The sequence below is a fragment of the Harmonia axyridis genome, chromosome 7 (assembly GCF_914767665.1).
Source record: "Harmonia axyridis chromosome 7, icHarAxyr1.1, whole genome shotgun sequence".
Taxonomy (NCBI): domain Eukaryota; kingdom Metazoa; phylum Arthropoda; class Insecta; order Coleoptera; family Coccinellidae; genus Harmonia; species Harmonia axyridis.
Window position 1 is genome coordinate 5,952,912 of NC_059507.1, and position 16,839 is coordinate 5,969,750.

General features: G+C 35.2%; 3 protein-coding genes across 7 annotated transcripts; 2 read left to right on the forward strand and 1 right to left on the reverse strand.

Annotated features, from left to right (window-relative positions):
- The first annotated feature begins 10 nt into the window (after window positions 1-10).
- On the forward strand, window positions 11-6,379 carry LOC123684063. 3 transcript variants are annotated; one of them, XM_045623166.1, is made up of 13 exons: window positions 11-148; window positions 1,290-1,528; window positions 1,800-1,991; window positions 2,045-2,175; window positions 2,927-3,086; window positions 3,185-3,364; window positions 3,648-3,784; window positions 4,000-4,139; window positions 4,202-4,351; window positions 4,393-4,700; window positions 5,132-5,298; window positions 5,359-5,543; window positions 5,960-6,379. In XM_045623166.1, exons 1-13 carry the CDS (start codon window positions 22-24, stop codon window positions 6,346-6,348), a joined length of 2,505 nt encoding a protein of 834 aa, XP_045479122.1. In that variant the 5' UTR covers window positions 11-21; the 3' UTR covers window positions 6,349-6,379. The 3 variants fall into 3 exon arrangements, with proteins under 3 accessions (XP_045479122.1, XP_045479123.1, XP_045479124.1); XM_045623167.1 differs by having other exon boundaries at window positions 4,420-4,700; XM_045623168.1 differs by lacking the exon at window positions 5,960-6,379 and having other exon boundaries at window positions 5,132-5,311; window positions 5,359-5,499.
- Window positions 6,380-7,910: 1,531 nt separating this feature from the next.
- LOC123684067 lies at window positions 7,911-9,703 on the reverse strand. Of its 2 annotated transcripts, none has more exons than XM_045623173.1 (3): window positions 8,864-9,703; window positions 8,319-8,475; window positions 7,911-8,233 (listed from the first exon to the last, which is right to left on the reverse strand). In XM_045623173.1, exons 1-3 carry the CDS (start codon window positions 9,373-9,375, stop codon window positions 8,006-8,008), a joined length of 897 nt encoding a protein of 298 aa, XP_045479129.1. In that variant the 5' UTR covers window positions 9,376-9,703; the 3' UTR covers window positions 7,911-8,005. The 2 variants fall into 2 exon arrangements, with proteins under 2 accessions (XP_045479129.1, XP_045479130.1); XM_045623174.1 differs by having other exon boundaries at window positions 7,911-8,230; window positions 8,864-9,651.
- Window positions 9,704-10,542: 839 nt separating this feature from the next.
- LOC123684068 lies at window positions 10,543-13,586 on the forward strand. 2 transcript variants are annotated; one of them, XM_045623175.1, is made up of 2 exons: window positions 10,543-10,697; window positions 12,847-13,586. In XM_045623175.1, the coding sequence occupies exons 1-2, from the start codon at window positions 10,650-10,652 to the stop codon at window positions 13,480-13,482; spliced, it is 684 nt and encodes a 227-aa protein (XP_045479131.1). In that variant the 5' UTR covers window positions 10,543-10,649; the 3' UTR covers window positions 13,483-13,586. The 2 variants fall into 2 exon arrangements, with proteins under 2 accessions (XP_045479131.1, XP_045479132.1); XM_045623176.1 differs by having other exon boundaries at window positions 10,547-10,697; window positions 12,850-13,586.
- The last annotated feature ends 3,253 nt before the right edge of the window (window positions 13,587-16,839 follow it).

A 16,839-nucleotide genomic window follows, 5' to 3' on the forward strand; every position in this document is an offset into this window, starting at 1 on the left:
TTCTACTGAAATTATAATGTCATGTCTATTAACCGTGTCCAAAAGCTCCTTTTCTCAGAATATTGTGATTTTGAAGATATGGTATTGATTGAAAGTCCATTCGCACAAACCACGAAAGAAGGTCAGGGTATAAGACAAGTATACTTGGGTAAGTACCCTCACTCACAAATAGTGATTTCTAATCTAGGCAAACATGAAAATTATCATAAAACTGATTATGATATTCAAATAATTTTGAAACATCATTCAGACTTTTATAATTTATCTACTTGTCTTTACACAGTAACTTCAAATATTGAAATTTGACTGAAGATCAATTGAGTTCTTCTGATATGTTTTCAATAAATCAATTGAAAGCTTCTTCAGGTAGGTATGAATTACAAAACCCAACAAAATATCAGTTTTGTAGGTGACAAATATAAAGAATTGATTGGGATAAGTTTGTTCAATTTGCTGATTTCACCTCAGTTTGTGAGAAACAGGCTAATTCAATTAATTCTTAATGGAAAAAATCAGTTTTAACATTGTGAAAAAAGCTCTTGTGTATATTGGGCTTTACTTTAGTATTGAAAACTTGGTGGTCTGAACGATGGAAAAAAACAGTGTATAGTTTAGCTATGGTTTTGAAGAAACCACAATGACTTAATTTTGAGTCTTTTAATTAACAAAAGTATTAATTGGAACAATTACTACAATTACAAATGCACGTCTACTAATATAGACGCAGCATAGAATTATTGAGCGGTTTAGAACATTTGCTTCTCAATAGCAATGTTTTCTTTAATGAATGAAAATATTCTTGTACCAACAAGATGGAGCCACAACCCAAAGTTCATACTTTTCTTTCTAACTCTTTCTTGATCGAGTACTCTCTTTATGGAAAATGTTCCATGGTCCCCTAGCACTTCTGATTTGACTCCCATGAGACTTTTTTCGGTGAGAGGTACATAAACTTCAATCCTGAACAGTTGAAGCTCTAAAAGAGACAACTGAGGATGTCAATATTGACAAAATTTATTTTAAAGGTTCACCGAGGCTACCACTCAGATAATATAATTCCCTAAACATTGATAATAAACTTTATCATACTTAGCTCTGAATAAGAGTCTTTTTGGTGTAAGTTTTTCAATGCACACTTCAAGTAAAGGATTGCATTGTGCCCCAATATGCATTAACGCTTCATACGTGAATACAAGCAATTTCCACATATTCCTCAATTTACGGTTCGAAAATTGTTCGCAACATAACCACAAAAATAGGGTAAGTACAAATTTGTTCCTCCATTTCAGGCCTCACTCCTACGAAATTAGTATTAGCAACTGATGTGATCCCACCTGTCGAGAGATCCTGCACCCATTTCACCCCTGGCATAGATCCAGACATTGAGACTTTCGAACTCATCGCTATCTATCCAGTGGAGTGCGTCAATTTGACAGTTTTTTCCAAGCAGAAACGACAGGCGTTGAAGGCACATTTTTGTAACAATAGTGTATTATACTTTGAGCTAGGAGGATTCGAAAATAGAGAGGTAGGCGTGATAAACCCAGGTGGGTTGTAAATTTTTTGGGAAAAAATAGTTTTGTATTTCCTCATTTTTTTTCTCCATCCAATCTATTCCGCAAGCAAGCACCTAGAAACGCTCTTGTGGAATTTGATAATAATTCTTATCAGCTAGCTATATTGCTTTATAATGCTATACTAGAAGAAAGGACCTCTTTGGTGCTCTCAATCAATGGCGCTCAAAGCTGCACAGCACATTGCATTGAATGATTTCTAACTCCTCGATTTCTACAAAACAGATGTTCTGGAATCTTTGGCAGGAACGCATCAGGTTCCTTTCTCCCGATGACAACGGCTCGTCCAAGTCTCAAACATCAGTAGCCTCGTCTTCTACCAGCAGCACCCTGTATCTGGTGGATAGCAGGGAGGTTGTCAATCCGAACGGTCTCAAGCAAGTGTGGTACAAATTCGGAACTGGTAATAGTCAATCGGTAACCGTTCACCACGAATCATCGAAATCGTCATTGCTCCCTTTGAATTTCAGAACCTGTTTCGGAAATGGACAGACCGACATCTGTATATGGGAAAAAACTTAGAAGATCCAACAAAGCACTACGTTCCACGAATGAAAAAGCCGACGCTAAAGGAGTTTGTGCAGCACGCTAAGATGACTAGGTGAACTAAATCATTTGTACAATAAAGTAGAGATTTTAAGACCATACGATCCATAGGATCTGTAGATTCATAGATTCGGCAGATCTATAGATCCGGTAGAATTATAGCTCGGCAGTTCTAAAGGTTCGGTTGATCTAAAGATTCAGCAGATCTACAGAGTCGTTAGATCTATAGAATCGATAGATCTAAAGGTTCTGCAGAATAATAGCTCTGCATTTCTATAGGTTCTCTGGACTCGGCAGATCTCTAGATTCGGTAGAATTATAGATTCGTTAGATCTATAGAATCGATAGATCTATAGATTCAGTAGATCTAAAGATTCTGTAGAATTATAGCTTGGCAGTTTTGAAGATTCAATAGATCTGAAGAATCGGCAGATCTATAGATTCGGTAGAATTAAAGCTTGACAGTTTTAAAGATTCAGCAGATCTACAGATTCGGTAAAATTATAACCCGGCAGATCTATAGATTTGGTAGAGCTATAAGTTTGGTAGATCTATAGATTGGGCAGTTCTACAGACTCGCTAGATCTATAGATTCGGCAGAGCTACATGTTCTGTAAATCTATAGGTTTCACCCTTGGAGAACATATATACCTATATCTAGTTTTGTGGTTTCCAAGGGCCCAATTGGCGCAGTAATGAGCAAGTGCTCAGAACCTGTTGAAAGAGTGCTATTATAGCAAATCATTTTATTAATATTTAATGATCGTTATTGTTTGGAATTTATTTTAATTGGAAAATGATTTCAGGAATAAAACTAGTCCGTGCAGTAGTGACATAGTTCAAAACTCTTCACTTACTCAAATGAGTAATTCCATCAATAGATTTGGAAATGGAATAAAGGATAATTGCAGCACTACCTTGATTTTACCTCCCACAGTGGACGAATCTGGGGAATTCAAAACCCATGTGAGTGGAAAAAAATTGAATTCATAGATATGTCGCGCCTTCGTACAAAATATTAATGATCAGCAGATTCACTTCTATATGTCCTTTGTTAATTACAGCGAAGCTACTCACTTCAGGAGTTGATTAACATGGCAGAAACATGCCTCAAACTGTGGGAGTCAAATCCATCATCATCGAAGGCTACACATAAGCGCAGATATGGATTGAGTCCACATCCTCATTTCCTGCATGGCTTGGGACCTTGGAATGTACCTCCGGGCTGCAAATATTCAATTCAGGTGACCTTCTTAAAAAAATTAGCCAAATAAACGGGTACACCCAGTATTTCGGTATCTACAGAGTGATCCACGAGTAACTGTACCCTTTAGGGGAGCCAGAAAACATTAGCAATTAAATATGGGCTAAGGCTCTCCTTCTCTGAGACAGATAGCGACATTATTATGTCTGTTTCAATACTCAAAGTATCTGATTATTTCCATTTGAAACATTGCACTTTTAGTGTAAAATATAAACGGGATTCTGCATTGAAAAATCATTTTAATAAGTATTGTATGCCTTCAGGTGAAACGAGCCGTTTCCACAGTAACCATCAAGAGACAACCTGCCGATAGTGAGCTAAGGCTTCCGATTTCGAGAAGGCAGCTGTTGACAACTATATCCTTCGATGATCTGAATGCTGATCGCTTGATTGACAGATGGTGATTGGCACAATATTAGTTTCTTCGATTAGAGAAGGAATAAGCTATACCAAGTATACTATAGTATTATGTATAGGATAACCACCTTTTATAAAAAGTAGTCTACAAGTCTAGATTGGTCCTTCTCAAGTCGAACTGTGACATTCCAAAACGTCGGGAAAAACAGAATAAGGATTTCTGCTAGCACAAGGGAATGTAATCATATTTTTTTATAGGGGAGCACACAATCTACCGGTTGTACTGTTCTGGACTCCTTGTTATTGGTACCGACCTAGAACGGCCAAATATGCTTATGATGAATTACAATATCATCTTTCCAGTATTAAAGAATGGCGAGAAAGTAAACACAGCAGGAGTAAGTAGAATCAATAATAATTCTCATTATGAATTTTCTATCATTGTCGTTTTGTTTTGAAGAGTACTCATTGAAGAAGTTCTGCTGTCAAAAAAAGATAAAAATGAAGAGCGAAACAAACTCCGACATGGACATAGATTCATTGAATACTGGCAATACGAAAAACAAAACTCGTCGATCCAGTAAAAAGTACAGTCTGTCCAAGAATATAGGTAATATTCTGAGAAGCAAACAAATTATTAATTTCTAATAGGTCGACGCTGGTGGTTTGCAATTTTAGATTCTTTGAGGAGTAAGCGAGAAACGCCTCTGCAAAGATTGAAGAAAGCACTCAAGATTGACGTCATTCTTTCTGCTTGGGACTTCGATTCTACTACTTTGGCTCAACAGTTGACACTTATCGATAAAGATCTTCTCGTTCGTGTTACCAGTATTGAGTTGGGAACTATCATTTGGCAACAGTCCTCTAAAAATACTCCCAATATATCTGCGATCATAGCTTTCGCACACAGAATCAGTTGTTTGGTTACAACTGAAATTTTGAAGGAAGAATCTGAAAAGGTAAAAGTTGACCTTGTTTGGTAGAAAAAGTTTTGACGATATTAATTCTGCAACTGCTCATTGCCAGCTGGTATATTCCCTAAACCCTCCCAAAAATCAACCATACTTGAGTTACATAAAACTTAAAAACACATTTGACTCTATTCGTCGACAGACTAACACCTGTTGGTCCTAAGCCTTCTGTGGGCTTGACAAAGACCAATATAAGGCAGCGGTCAAACAATGGGAGTGGGACAATAGAAAAACACTCTGGAGAAACACTCATCTTGCTCAGGAAAAGAAATTTGTGGTGGTTTCACTGACCTAAATATACCAGGAATCTCTCGAGTCCTGAAGCTACCAAGAGCAATGCCTTCTGATATCTTCAATTCCACCGCCATCTCACGCAATTTATTTGAAGTATTTCTCATATCAATTTGGAATGGTTTCAGGTCAGAGCACGTCTTATTGCAAGATTCATCAATGTAGCCGACAAATGCCACCGGATGTCAAATTATCAGTCTTGCAAAACTGTTCTTTGTGGCTTGCAAACCCTAGCCATTTTCAGATTGAGGATAACTTGGGCGTACGTCAGGAAAAAGCATGCATCAACTTATCAGTCAGTTCGATAGGTATAAAAATTAACAATTTTTTAATTATTACATTAATTGATTTGTAGAGTTTTCGAGTACCTTTGTAGATTGTATAGAGATATAAGGCTACCGTCTTATCAGAAATCCTTCCACATAGCTGTACAAGATGCACCGTACTTGCCCCAAATTGCAGATATATTGGGAAGGCTACTTGATCGCATTCCTGATTATAAATTGCAACCAATGAGAATTAAGGCTATCACAAGAAGAGGTAACTTGATTATCCAGTAGGATACTTACAGGCTATTCACTTCAGGTATATGTTATGATATCATTATACGTTTTCCAGCATTCTGGCCAGACTGTTGATTTTTTCAAGGTTGTACAGAGATCTCACAAGGCGTGTCGTCATTTCATACCTGAAATGAATATCCTAAATAACTCTCATATATGAGATTTCATTATTTCTATCATTCACGATGTGTAGAATTTCAATCAACGACCGGGAAACCTCTGAAGATGCCTACCCCAGCTGTCGGTGAAACGTTAGGTGGAAAACCGATTAAAACATGTTTAGAGAGATCCGAATTATCTAACTCCATTTAAAATAAGATCCTCGATGACTAAAAATAGAAGATTAGGTGTATTATGTGGATCATGCTTTCTAAAAAATATTTGTTTTTTCAGCAAATCAAACCCAATTGCAACGAATGAATCCTTTGATACAAAAAAATGAAAACAACTTAACTCTGATGAACTTTGTTATGTTCTTCAAAAATATGATTCAATCAAACAATGCTGATGGAGATAAGAGAATTTCCAAGAACAGTCTAGAAACACCATTTACATTTAAGTCTCTCCATAACTATTTCAAGCCATTGGAATTCTATGAAGATAATAAAATAAGACGCCTTCAAGAGACGTCGATGATCCTGTACAACTGTCAACTTGCCGTTACTAGCTATTCCTTTGGTAGAAATGACTTGGCAAGAAATTACCTACTGAAAGCTCGGTATAAGGAAGATAAGGAAAATTTTTATGTTTCTCTGAATATCGAACCTCCATTTTTTTTATGATAAGTTCTCAAATAATAAACTGTAAAGGAAGTTGAATGTTTTTTATCCTGACTCCTAGATTTTCAGAACTGCAAAAGTTAGGAGAACCTGTTGGTGGTTTCTTCGTCATTCAATAACTGATAAAATTGTTGAAGAAATCATTCGACTTAGTAGTTCTCCACTAATGACTTTTGGAACTGTCCATAGATAAGGGGTCCTTTTGTATTTATCATTGGACTGTCCCAGTAGAAATGGTATGAGCAGGATCCTTATGTATTCTATCAAGGTCCCAGTTCAACCTTTATTAAGAAGAGGGTTGATAGCTTTGAAGAACTCAAAAGGTTTTTGAATCCTTAGAACCATGAAATGTTAGAATGAAAAAAAAATGATGTAGTTTGGTGGTGTGGCCAACTCTAGAAAAAGTGACTAGAGTCTTATCAAGTCACTGCAGTCGACAATATATTTGCGCACCCTCAGTTGATATGTTCAATGTTTTGAACATCCCATGAAAACATGGAATGACTCAATACTTTCAAGACAATGTTATTTATTACTTTTTTGGAACTTTTTTCTCTCATATAAGAAAAAGCTTATAAAAACATCTCATGGAAAAATGTTTTGAATAAAAGGTTGATGGCTGATGGGGAAAGTCCACTAATACTAAAATCTCTTCTATTTACTCTACTCTTGTGGGAGAGAAACTTTGGAAATTCAGATGGAAATCCCCGTTTTTCATTGCAGATTCATATCCTACTGTAAAAAACAGTTCTGAACGAAAAGTTGTTGACGATTCGCCATAGATGCCTCTGCAATAGAATTTTAATTTTCTGTCTGAATGACATTTACATGGAATTCTGTACTGTTATTGATTATTTGAAAGTGGCGAAATTATTCCTCTTTGTTTCAAATACTTGCCATTAATAAATATGGATGTATCAATTAAAAGAAAAGAAAAAATCGAAATGGATCTCTTTTATTTGAATTCTAGTAGATATCTTCAAGCCGCTTACCTTTATACGCAGAACATTTTCCATCGTCTCAACGAGTAGTTGAATAATATCATGAATATGATTGATGAAAACCTATACTTTGAGGAAAATTCAAATTCGATTAAAGAGCCATCTGTGAACAATCAGGAATAATTGTTTGTCCAAAACATTCGTATTTTTTGCTGTAGAATACAGATGTTACAAAAAATAGGGCCTTCATTCTTAATTCCAAACTTCTCCTTCCTCTCCAAAAGGGTGAAGCAGATGGAAGAGGCTGTAGAATAAGTGAACTTCTCCCTCAAAACCATCAACTTTAAATAGATAACATTTTTCCATGAGACGTTTCTCTTTTGAGATTTTCAACTGATTTACCTTAAAAAAATTCAGCTGGTATACAAATGAAATATAGAATACCGCTAATTCACAAAAAAAAAATTTCTCAACTTAAATTGGTGCAATTTCACAAAATTTCCCATTAATATCGTTTCATTCTTTGATTCCAAATTTTTGTTCAGGTTCTTTTTTCAATTGTTTGGAAGAAATATATCTTCCAGATATTCCTCACATTCGAAATTCATATTATTGGAGCTAAACTAAACTTCATTAACATTTATTATAAATATAATTAAATATAATTAACATATGTAAATGATAAATTGATTCAAAAATAAACATATCGGATGAGACTTTTAATTCAAGAACGAACAACCTTGACTGAGTGTACTTAGTACACGGTTCATTGCATTAGTGGTAGCAATGTGTTCAGTCTCTCCCTTACCCATTCCAGTAATTAAACTCTCTTTCAACTCGACCGCTACAACAGCAATTGGATTTTTCTGAAGCGTTTCAACATGATAATTCAAATTGAGTTCACTGAGCTTCTTAATAGCTTCTTCAAGGGAGAGGTGCTCTTGCTGCTGAAAACAGAATGATTTATAGACTTAAAATTCTATAATAGATACCACTTTTCAACAGTACAATAAAGTATAATGAATTTTCAACCTTTAATCCTGGTAATGGTTCCACATTTGTGTTTTTTCTAGTTATAGATTTTGAAGAGGTCAATTTCTGGAATTCGGTTATTGCTTTTCCATCAATTTCATCTGCATCTTCAAATTCTTTCAGATACCGAGCAGAAGATAGGTCCGAAGATTTCAAACTGCAAACAAAATTCTCTTTTCATTCATCCAATCTATTCAAATCATTGAGATGTTGAAAAACCCTAAACATCTCTTATGAAAAAATCAGTTTCATAAGTCAGAAAGAAAAAAAAACAAATAATGTCTTTACATTATTAAATAGATCACTACAAAATGACAAATAACAATTAAAGAAATATGGCAGTATATCATATTTCGATAGAATAAAGGGGGAAGCCAAATAAATGGTAATCAAGAAAGAAGTGGTATAATTATTGAATAGGAATAATACTGTTATGCAGCGTACATTTTTCGCAGGGATAAACTTCACTTTAAAAACCTGGAGATTTGACTGTACTTCTAATAATTCAGTGATATGAAAATAAAAACTGAATGTAGTATACTTACTATTGAAGCATTTCAAAAGCAGCTATTTGTTTAGCTTGCTTTTTAACTCTCGCAAAACCAAAAGTTTTCTTTTTATCAAATATGCAATTTACTTGGAACTGTCCATTTACCATATTTTGTAAGTTTTCATATTTGACTGCTACTACACAACTATTAGTCGGTGCATATTCGTTTAACATTCCAACATAATTTGTCCCATCACAATATCCTTGAGGAAGTTCCTTCAGAGCGATAAACTTTGAGTCTGCAATAATTTCATCAGGTTCCCCAAGTTGGGAGGATTTTACATTGTCAGACTTTTGAAGCTGTTGAAGAGCATTTGATGCAGCCTTTTGCTTAGCTTCTTTTTTGTTTCTCCCCACAGCAATTGCAGTGATTGTCGATGCCTTTACTGAACAACTGAATTGAGGGTTTAAGAGATCTCCTATACTTTCGAAAGTATAATCCGGCAACGCATGCTTTGTACACATCATAAGCTCTTGTAATATACTAATTGGTGTTTTGGAAGCCATTATGGAAGTTTTGAAGATTAGACCCACTGAACAGTAATTTCACAATATTCACAACAGTATTAGATAGATTGCTCTACCTACAGATCACTTAAAATACGATCATAAAAAGTGATATACAGATGGTAACTAGATAACAGTGTAGCTATATGTGGTCCAAATATTATCAGTAAATTGAGTAAATACGTATGTATTTACTCATTCATTATGGAGACTCACATATAACAAAGTATACACTGGACTGGAATACACAGAATACTAATAATCTGGAATAGCAAATAGCATGCTGACTGGAATCATAGAATCATAGATAAATAAATAATTGTTATTGGGGCCATTTCATTGGAAGCATCAAGTGCCGAAACCCGAAAACGGGGATTCACCCTCGACCACAGAATAACGATTATTTAATCTGTGTTCTTAAATATAAGAAAATGTTCTGTGAACATTAATTACAGGCCACGGTTCAGATTATAAAGGGTAGAGTTAGGGAGAATGATCCATAGAAATATAATATAATAATATATATAATAAAGTATATTATATTTCTATGGCATGATCTCTTATGGTAGAAGTGTTGAGAAACAGTTGACTGTTGAGAAAGTGTCTAGCGGAAAATGAATCAAGGTGGCGCTAGTGTAGCTGGAGGGTAACCAATCCAAGAAGGCGGAAATTCTTTCATTTGTTTACTTCTTGCTTTATCTCTATCAGTTCTTCATGACGTTTCCTATGAAATTCACCATCTAACTATACAGTTCAACGGACATGCACTTTTGAAACGGGAAGATTATTCTCCTTATTTCTACCCTCCATAGGTAAAAGTGTTGAGAATTCAATCCAAAAAGGCGAACCGCTAGTGTAGGGAGAGGGTAAGCTTTATGTAAGTACAATGGTTTGAGAGTTATCGGTTTACACGGTGGCAGGACGAACGGACAGAATTTAATTTGACCTATATCAGTGAGTCAAGCCCCATTACATTTTTGAGACTATCTTGGTTCAAAATTCGATAATTACAGACATTTGTACAAACTGATAAATCGCTACACGTTGAAATAATTCTGTAATATTTTACATATTACATACTACAAAAAATTGGGAAAAATAGTGCAGAATAAAATGCGATCAAATTCACGATAAAAGAATCCAGAAATAATTCATAAAATAATCTCAATTAAATCAGTTTGCTCAAGTGTCGATAAGCTTTCCTATTCGGATAGGTACATTTGTGATCAGTTCTCGATTGATTCTACAAAAAATAACTTATACGTGTCAACAACATGGGACTGTTTATAATACCTGCAATTTTACTTTACCTGATCTGCCAGGTAAGAGTTTTGACTGTTATAATCAAATTCTCGAAATGTAAATCTAATTCTCGTTACTTTTTTGTAACTATACCTTTCTTGGTATTTATCTATGTTTTTACATACATATCTCGATTGATCTTTGCTATCAATCAATCAACTTATTAGAAATTTATATTGGGTACATTTCTATATTCCCTATAAGATCTGAGAGACGCTACAAACACCTAGAAGGCATACAAAATAACAAACGTCGACTCAAATATACAGTATGATTTTTGTGAGAAATTCTCAACCAATTTTTATGGTGCGCCCTCTCTCAGTAGATTGCGGTGACCACTGATCAGTAAGAGATCTGAGCGATCCCTACCTTATACACCTTCACCTCCATGGCCGTCTTTTATTTATTCTAAACACATTTAAACTGTCGCAACAAGTCTGGTGATGCCTCTTCAATTAGTCAACGAAAAACACACTTCGAAATTTACACAAATATTTATTACACAGAACACAAAGGTACATTTACTCATCAATAATGGTGGATACCTAATTTTCTGCATAGCATAGGAACCTGTAATTATTTTTTTAAATTATTCTGTGTCGAATACTGAAATATCATATACCTACTCAAATGAATTTAGAATTAGATTTCGTTGAGGAAATTATTCAATTTTGTATAACTAACCTCTGAGCTTTGGGGAGGTGTCACAGAAACATAAGAGATTCAGATAAGAGTATATTGACTAAATTTTAAAATCAATGAAAGTTTATTGATGTATGCAGAAATAGTTTCAATCGATTGGAATGAGGGCGTTGAACGAAACCCTGCAAGGAACATCCAAATAAAAACTTCACTGTTCTTAAAAGTTATAGTCTAGGTTTGCGCGTTCGTTGATAGATGGCTCTTCTATCAAATGGTTCAGGATTTTACAATATTCCATTGTTTCAGCGCATTCACCAATTTTGAAACCTCGAAATGATGAACTGATGATAATGACCACATTAATAGCATAACGATATATGATTAATGATTTTTATGGCCGAAATTGAAACATATTGATGTGGACGACGTTTATTTTCAACAAGACAACAGACACAATCAATGAAACAATCGCAATTTTGCAAGAAAAGTTTCTTATCCGTGTTATTTCTCGAAGAGATGATCACAATTGGCCACCGAGATCTTGTGATTTAATATATTCAGACAATTTTTTTTGGGGCCACGTGAAGATAAGTTCTATGCAAATGATGAACATAAGAGTCAAGAACTTAAATATGAAATTCATGAAGTTATCGCCGAGGATCTTGAAATTGTGGGAATTGGCCATGGAAAATTTCATGAAAAGGATTTGACTGGAATCATTTTCCATCGTTGATAGCATAGCTTCCTCTTTACAATGAAATAAATATCCATTGAATTCTCTTAAAATATAGGTAACAGGCCAATTGAAAGTCCCCGGTCTACCTTAGTAAAACACATTTTTTTGGTAAAATTCGATTTTATTATTCCACACAGTTGCCTTCGAGGGCGATACAGCGATTATAGGGATCTTCCAACTTTTCGATACCATTTTTGTAGTACGATTTGTCTTTCGCTTCAAAATAGGCCTCAGTTTCGGCAATTACTTCTCCATTGGCGCTAAATTTCTTTCCAGCGAGCATTCTTTTGAAGTCTGAGAACAGGAAAAAGTCACTGGGGGCCAGATCTGGCGAATACGGTGGATGCAGAAGCAATTCGAAGACCAATTCATGCAATTTTGCCATTGTTTTCATTGATTTGTGACACGGCTCATTGTCTAGATGAAACAGCACCCTTTTTTCATTCAAATAGGGCCGTTTTTTTAACGATTTCATCCTTTAAACTATCCAATAACGCTATATAATAATCGCTGTTGATAGTCTGGCCATTTAGGAGCTAATCAATGAATATTATACATTGCGCATCCCAGAATACTGATGCCATAACCTTGCCAGCTAACTGTTGTGTTTTTCCTCGCTTTGGATACGGTTCATCGTGTGCAGTCCACTCAGCTGAAATGATGGAGCCATGTTTCATCCATTTTCACATATCGACGCAAAAATTCTGGTTTATTGCACTTGAACAGCTTCAAACACTGCTCAATGACTGACGAATGCACTAATTGAAATTATTAATTACTCATTGTTTCAGCAGGCGCAAGCAGCTTGTGTTCAGGACTTGATGAAGCTCATCACACACGATGTAAGTAAAACGGAGTTGGACCTGAATGTCACTATAGTGGAAATCACAAATAGAATAAAAAACGCTAAGGAAGACATCGACGCTCTTATATTAAAATCAAAACTTGAAATACAATCCGAAAGAGCAATTTTGGAAGACCTTGAGTCAGCTGCTTATGGAAGATCAATGGTTGAAAAAAAGAGCATTGCAGATTGTTTGGAAAATGATAGGGTTCAAATGAAGATAATAAACACTACTGAGTCCATTATATATAGATTATGTCGTGCTGACTTATCTATTCTTTTAGTGGAATCTTCTATTCTCTCCGTTGAACTAGTTTCAAGAGAACTGGAAAAGCAACTGGAAATATGTGTTAACGAGAACAGTTCTAACTGTGAGAAAGAAGTAGCATGTATAAAGGAAACTCTTAAGTATATCAATGATAAATTAGATGATATAAATACTAAAGTTGAGGAGAGACTTCAAGAAATCTATACGACCTCTCAGATTTGTGCAAACGGAAAAAAAGCTATGGTGATATCAATGATCAAGGAACAAGAATCTAATTTCAATTATTGTGTTTCAAAGATTTTGAAAAATGTTTAGATATTCATTTCAATTATTCTCTTTTCTTCATATTAAAAAAATATATTTTCATAATGCTCAAGAATGATGATTCATGAATAAAATTATACAAGTATTCAAAGATATCTACATGCCATTTTGAATTTAATTTGACCTTTCTCTCATGAGATTTTTATGATGTGCAATGAATGATCTTTCTCTATTTCAGTATCGTAATGAGTTCATTACAGTTCTAAAAACAGTGCTGTAATGAACTCATTACAGCATCGTTTACAGTTATATTTTTTGTTTTGTGGTTGTCTATAATAATGACTTCCAATCCTATCAAATTTCAACAAACGTCAATAATTGTCAATATAATTTAATTTGGATATAGTGGAATGATTTGCAACATTATTCGCAGTTTTTCTCAATTCTGGTGGTGTTAAATCGATTATGAGACAATTCACGAATTCAATGCGTAATTATAAATTATTTCAAAATTCGAAACGTACGATTCGTATTCAAATTCCATAATCTGTCAATTTTCGTAACAGAGACACCAACTGCTAAGATACAATACAAAAGTCACTAGGATGTATAATCTGAATTTTTTATTGAATTTCGACAATATTTCGCAAAACTTGACCGAAATAGAGAAAATATCGTCTAATACTCGTCGCAGAAGGCAATTCCAACACTCATGCGTTCGAAAACTCGCACCTTCGTCGCTCGTTTTCGAATTTCACATTCGTGTTGGAATAGGAGCCATTCTGCAACTTGTTTCAGAATATACTGATAGATCATTCATTAATAAAGATATACATGTCATTTTGAATATACAGGGTGTTCCATTAAAGCTACATTTTCAATTTTTTTGTAAATAAACAGGGTATACCAAAAACGTATAAATGACCGAACATATGTTTTTTCATATGGAACACTTTATTTTTGATTGAATTTTCACATTACATGGACTAAACGAACCCAAGTTTGTTCAAAACTGTAATATATCGTCGCATCATTGGTAGAACACCATGTATATGTGCATGAATGACGAGCGCTTAAAAGCTTATGACTAATTTTTTAAATAATTTTATATTCGATTTCCAATTTGGTGTACAACGAATATCAAGAAGACTCGTATACTTTTTGTTCAAGAAATGTACTAGTCAGAAAAGCAGGGCAACTCAAAACAAGAAAAGGTAAGTCTAAGATGGTCTCAGGTGACATAACTTTGTCTAACTGATATTTATTGTACAAATCTGCCTGGGTACAGATTTTCCACCTCTCCGCTTTTCTAATTCAGATGAATGAGTATATTCAGTATTTCCACACATTTCCCCCGCAAAAATATGGCATTTGTAGTCGTAAATCAAAAAACTAAGCAGACGCAGAGAAGGGGACCAATGTCTTTGAGCGTTCTCTTGAATATAACGTCGACTGAAAAGAGGGTAAGAATATTTTTGATATACTGGAGCCTCCAATTTGTCATTCGTTCTTTTAATTTGTCCTATAGTAAGAAACATATTTGTTCATTGTATTACAGAATAAGAATTATGAACTTGATTTAATAGATACAATGTACTTTTTCATGAATATACACGCCAGCAAAATTGGGGGAACAGACAAAATATCAACGAAATTTATAGTTCATTTTCTCTTGAACCCTTTGCCCGATTTTAGCAATTTTTATGCCGTCTTCAGTCACTTCCTTGTTTGTTATATACAGAAAAAGGAGAGATTCCTCAGATTATTTAAAAAAAAGTCCTCACAAAAGCAGGATATTTCTTGTTGTACTACATAGGCGTACAACTTCGCTTCCGCCGTTTTTTCCGAAATTCGAGGCTTTATTGTAAAATTTATGATTCGAAGTATTGTCCATAGCTGGCCACTTCATTCTCCCATCTTTCGGCCAGCGCACGAATCCCGCGTTGCAATTTTTTATTTCTTCATAAGACCGGAAGTGCTGGTCAGCCAGGCCGTGTGCCATTGATCGAAATAAGTGATAGTCCGAGGGAACAACGCCAGGAGGAAAACGGCGGGAGGGGTAGGATTTCAAAGTATGACTTGACCACTTTCGTAACATGAGGCCAAGCATAGTCATGCTGTAAAATCACTTTATCATGTCTCTCGTTGTATTTCGGCCGTTTGTCTTTAGCTCGGCTCAAATGTATTAATTGCGTTCGATAACGATCGTCTGTGATTGTTTCAGTCGGTTTTAACAACTCATAATACACTACGCCGAGCTGGTCCCACCAAATACTGAGCATGACATTGGAACCGTGAATATTCGGTTTGGCCGTTGGCGAGGAAACATGGCCGTGATATCCCCATGATTTTCTTAGCTTGGGATTAACGTAATGAACCCATTTTTCGTCTCCAGTCACAATGCGATGCACTCATTCCGTCTTTGTCTTGCAAGCAGCTGTTCACATGCAAACAAACGCCGTTCAAATATTCTCGGCTTCAACTCGTACAGCACTCAATTTACTTGTTTCTGAATCATTCCCATGACTTTCATGCGTTTTGAAACGGCTTGTTGCGTCACTCCCAAGGATCCTGCCAATTCTTGTTGCTTTTGACACGAGTCCCGATCAAGTAATGCCTTCAATTCTGCATCTTCGAAAACCTTCTCTCTTCCACCGCTATGCTAGTCTTCGACGTCAAAATCACCGTTCTTGAAGCGTTGAAACCACTCTCGACACGTTCTTTCATTAATAGCGGCCTCAGTATATGTATTTGAGAGCATTCGATGAGCCCCAGCCGCAGATTTTTCATATTAAAGCAGAAAATTAAAACCTCCCGTAAATGACGAGAATTTGGCTCGTAAGCTGACATGTTTAATCGAGAGTAACTTTATGATGCAGACCAGACACACATCGTCTAATATTTCGATGGCGTTATGTATGACATCTACGATCTATTAATTTAGACTACCACTTACGCTACAGCCATCTATTTCAAAACGGCGAAAGAAAAGTTGTACACCTAATACATTTATAACTATAAATCTAGTTTTCAAGAGTTATACAGGATGAAGTGTTTTGATAAATTGCATAAAACCAATCGACTAAGGAAGTATCTGCACTCACCGGCAAAAAAACCTATAGATAAAGATCGATATAACCAGATGAAATAAAACTGAAAGATAGAGAAGAGGATGGTCTTTGTAATAAAATAAACTCTACACATTTCCCGAACTGTTGAATACATGTTTTTTTTTCACGCTGTATAAATGAGCTATCAACATTTTGGACAAACCTTTCTCGGTTGGGTTTTAATACAAGAAAATTTGTTTTCAATTTGGCGTACTTCATCAAAATTTTAGATGGCCGAGTTTTCTTGCCGAACTGATTCAGGCCCTCCAAATTGTCTAGATCCTCATTGAAAGCATAT

Bases quoted from the DNA above. Each gene is read 5' to 3' on its own strand.
- LOC123684068 (XM_045623175.1), top strand. From the start codon at position 10,650: ATGGGACTGTTTATAATACCTGCAATTTTACTTTACCTGATCTGCCAG. The intron at 10,698-12,846 runs GTAAGAGTTTTG...TCATTGTTTCAG, and splicing joins TACTTTACCTGATCTGCCAG to CAGGCGCAAGCAGCTTGTGT.
- LOC123684067 (XM_045623173.1), bottom strand. From the start codon at position 9,375: ATGGCTTCCAAAACACCAATTAGTATATTACAAGAGCTTATGATGTGT. The intron at 8,476-8,863 runs GTAAGTATACTA...TTTTGTTTGCAG, and splicing joins GCTTTTGAAATGCTTCAATA to TTTGAAATCTTCGGACCTAT. The intron at 8,234-8,318 runs GTTGAAAATTCA...TTCTGTTTTCAG, and splicing joins AACCATTACCAGGATTAAAG to CAGCAAGAGCACCTCTCCCT.
- LOC123684063 (XM_045623166.1), top strand. From the start codon at position 22: ATGTCTATTAACCGTGTCCAAAAGCTCCTTTTCTCAGAATATTGTGAT. The intron at 3,785-3,999 runs GTGATTGGCACA...ATTTTTTTATAG, and splicing joins GATCGCTTGATTGACAGATG to GGGAGCACACAATCTACCGG. The intron at 4,352-4,392 runs GTAATATTCTGA...AATTTCTAATAG, and splicing joins CAGTCTGTCCAAGAATATAG to GTCGACGCTGGTGGTTTGCA.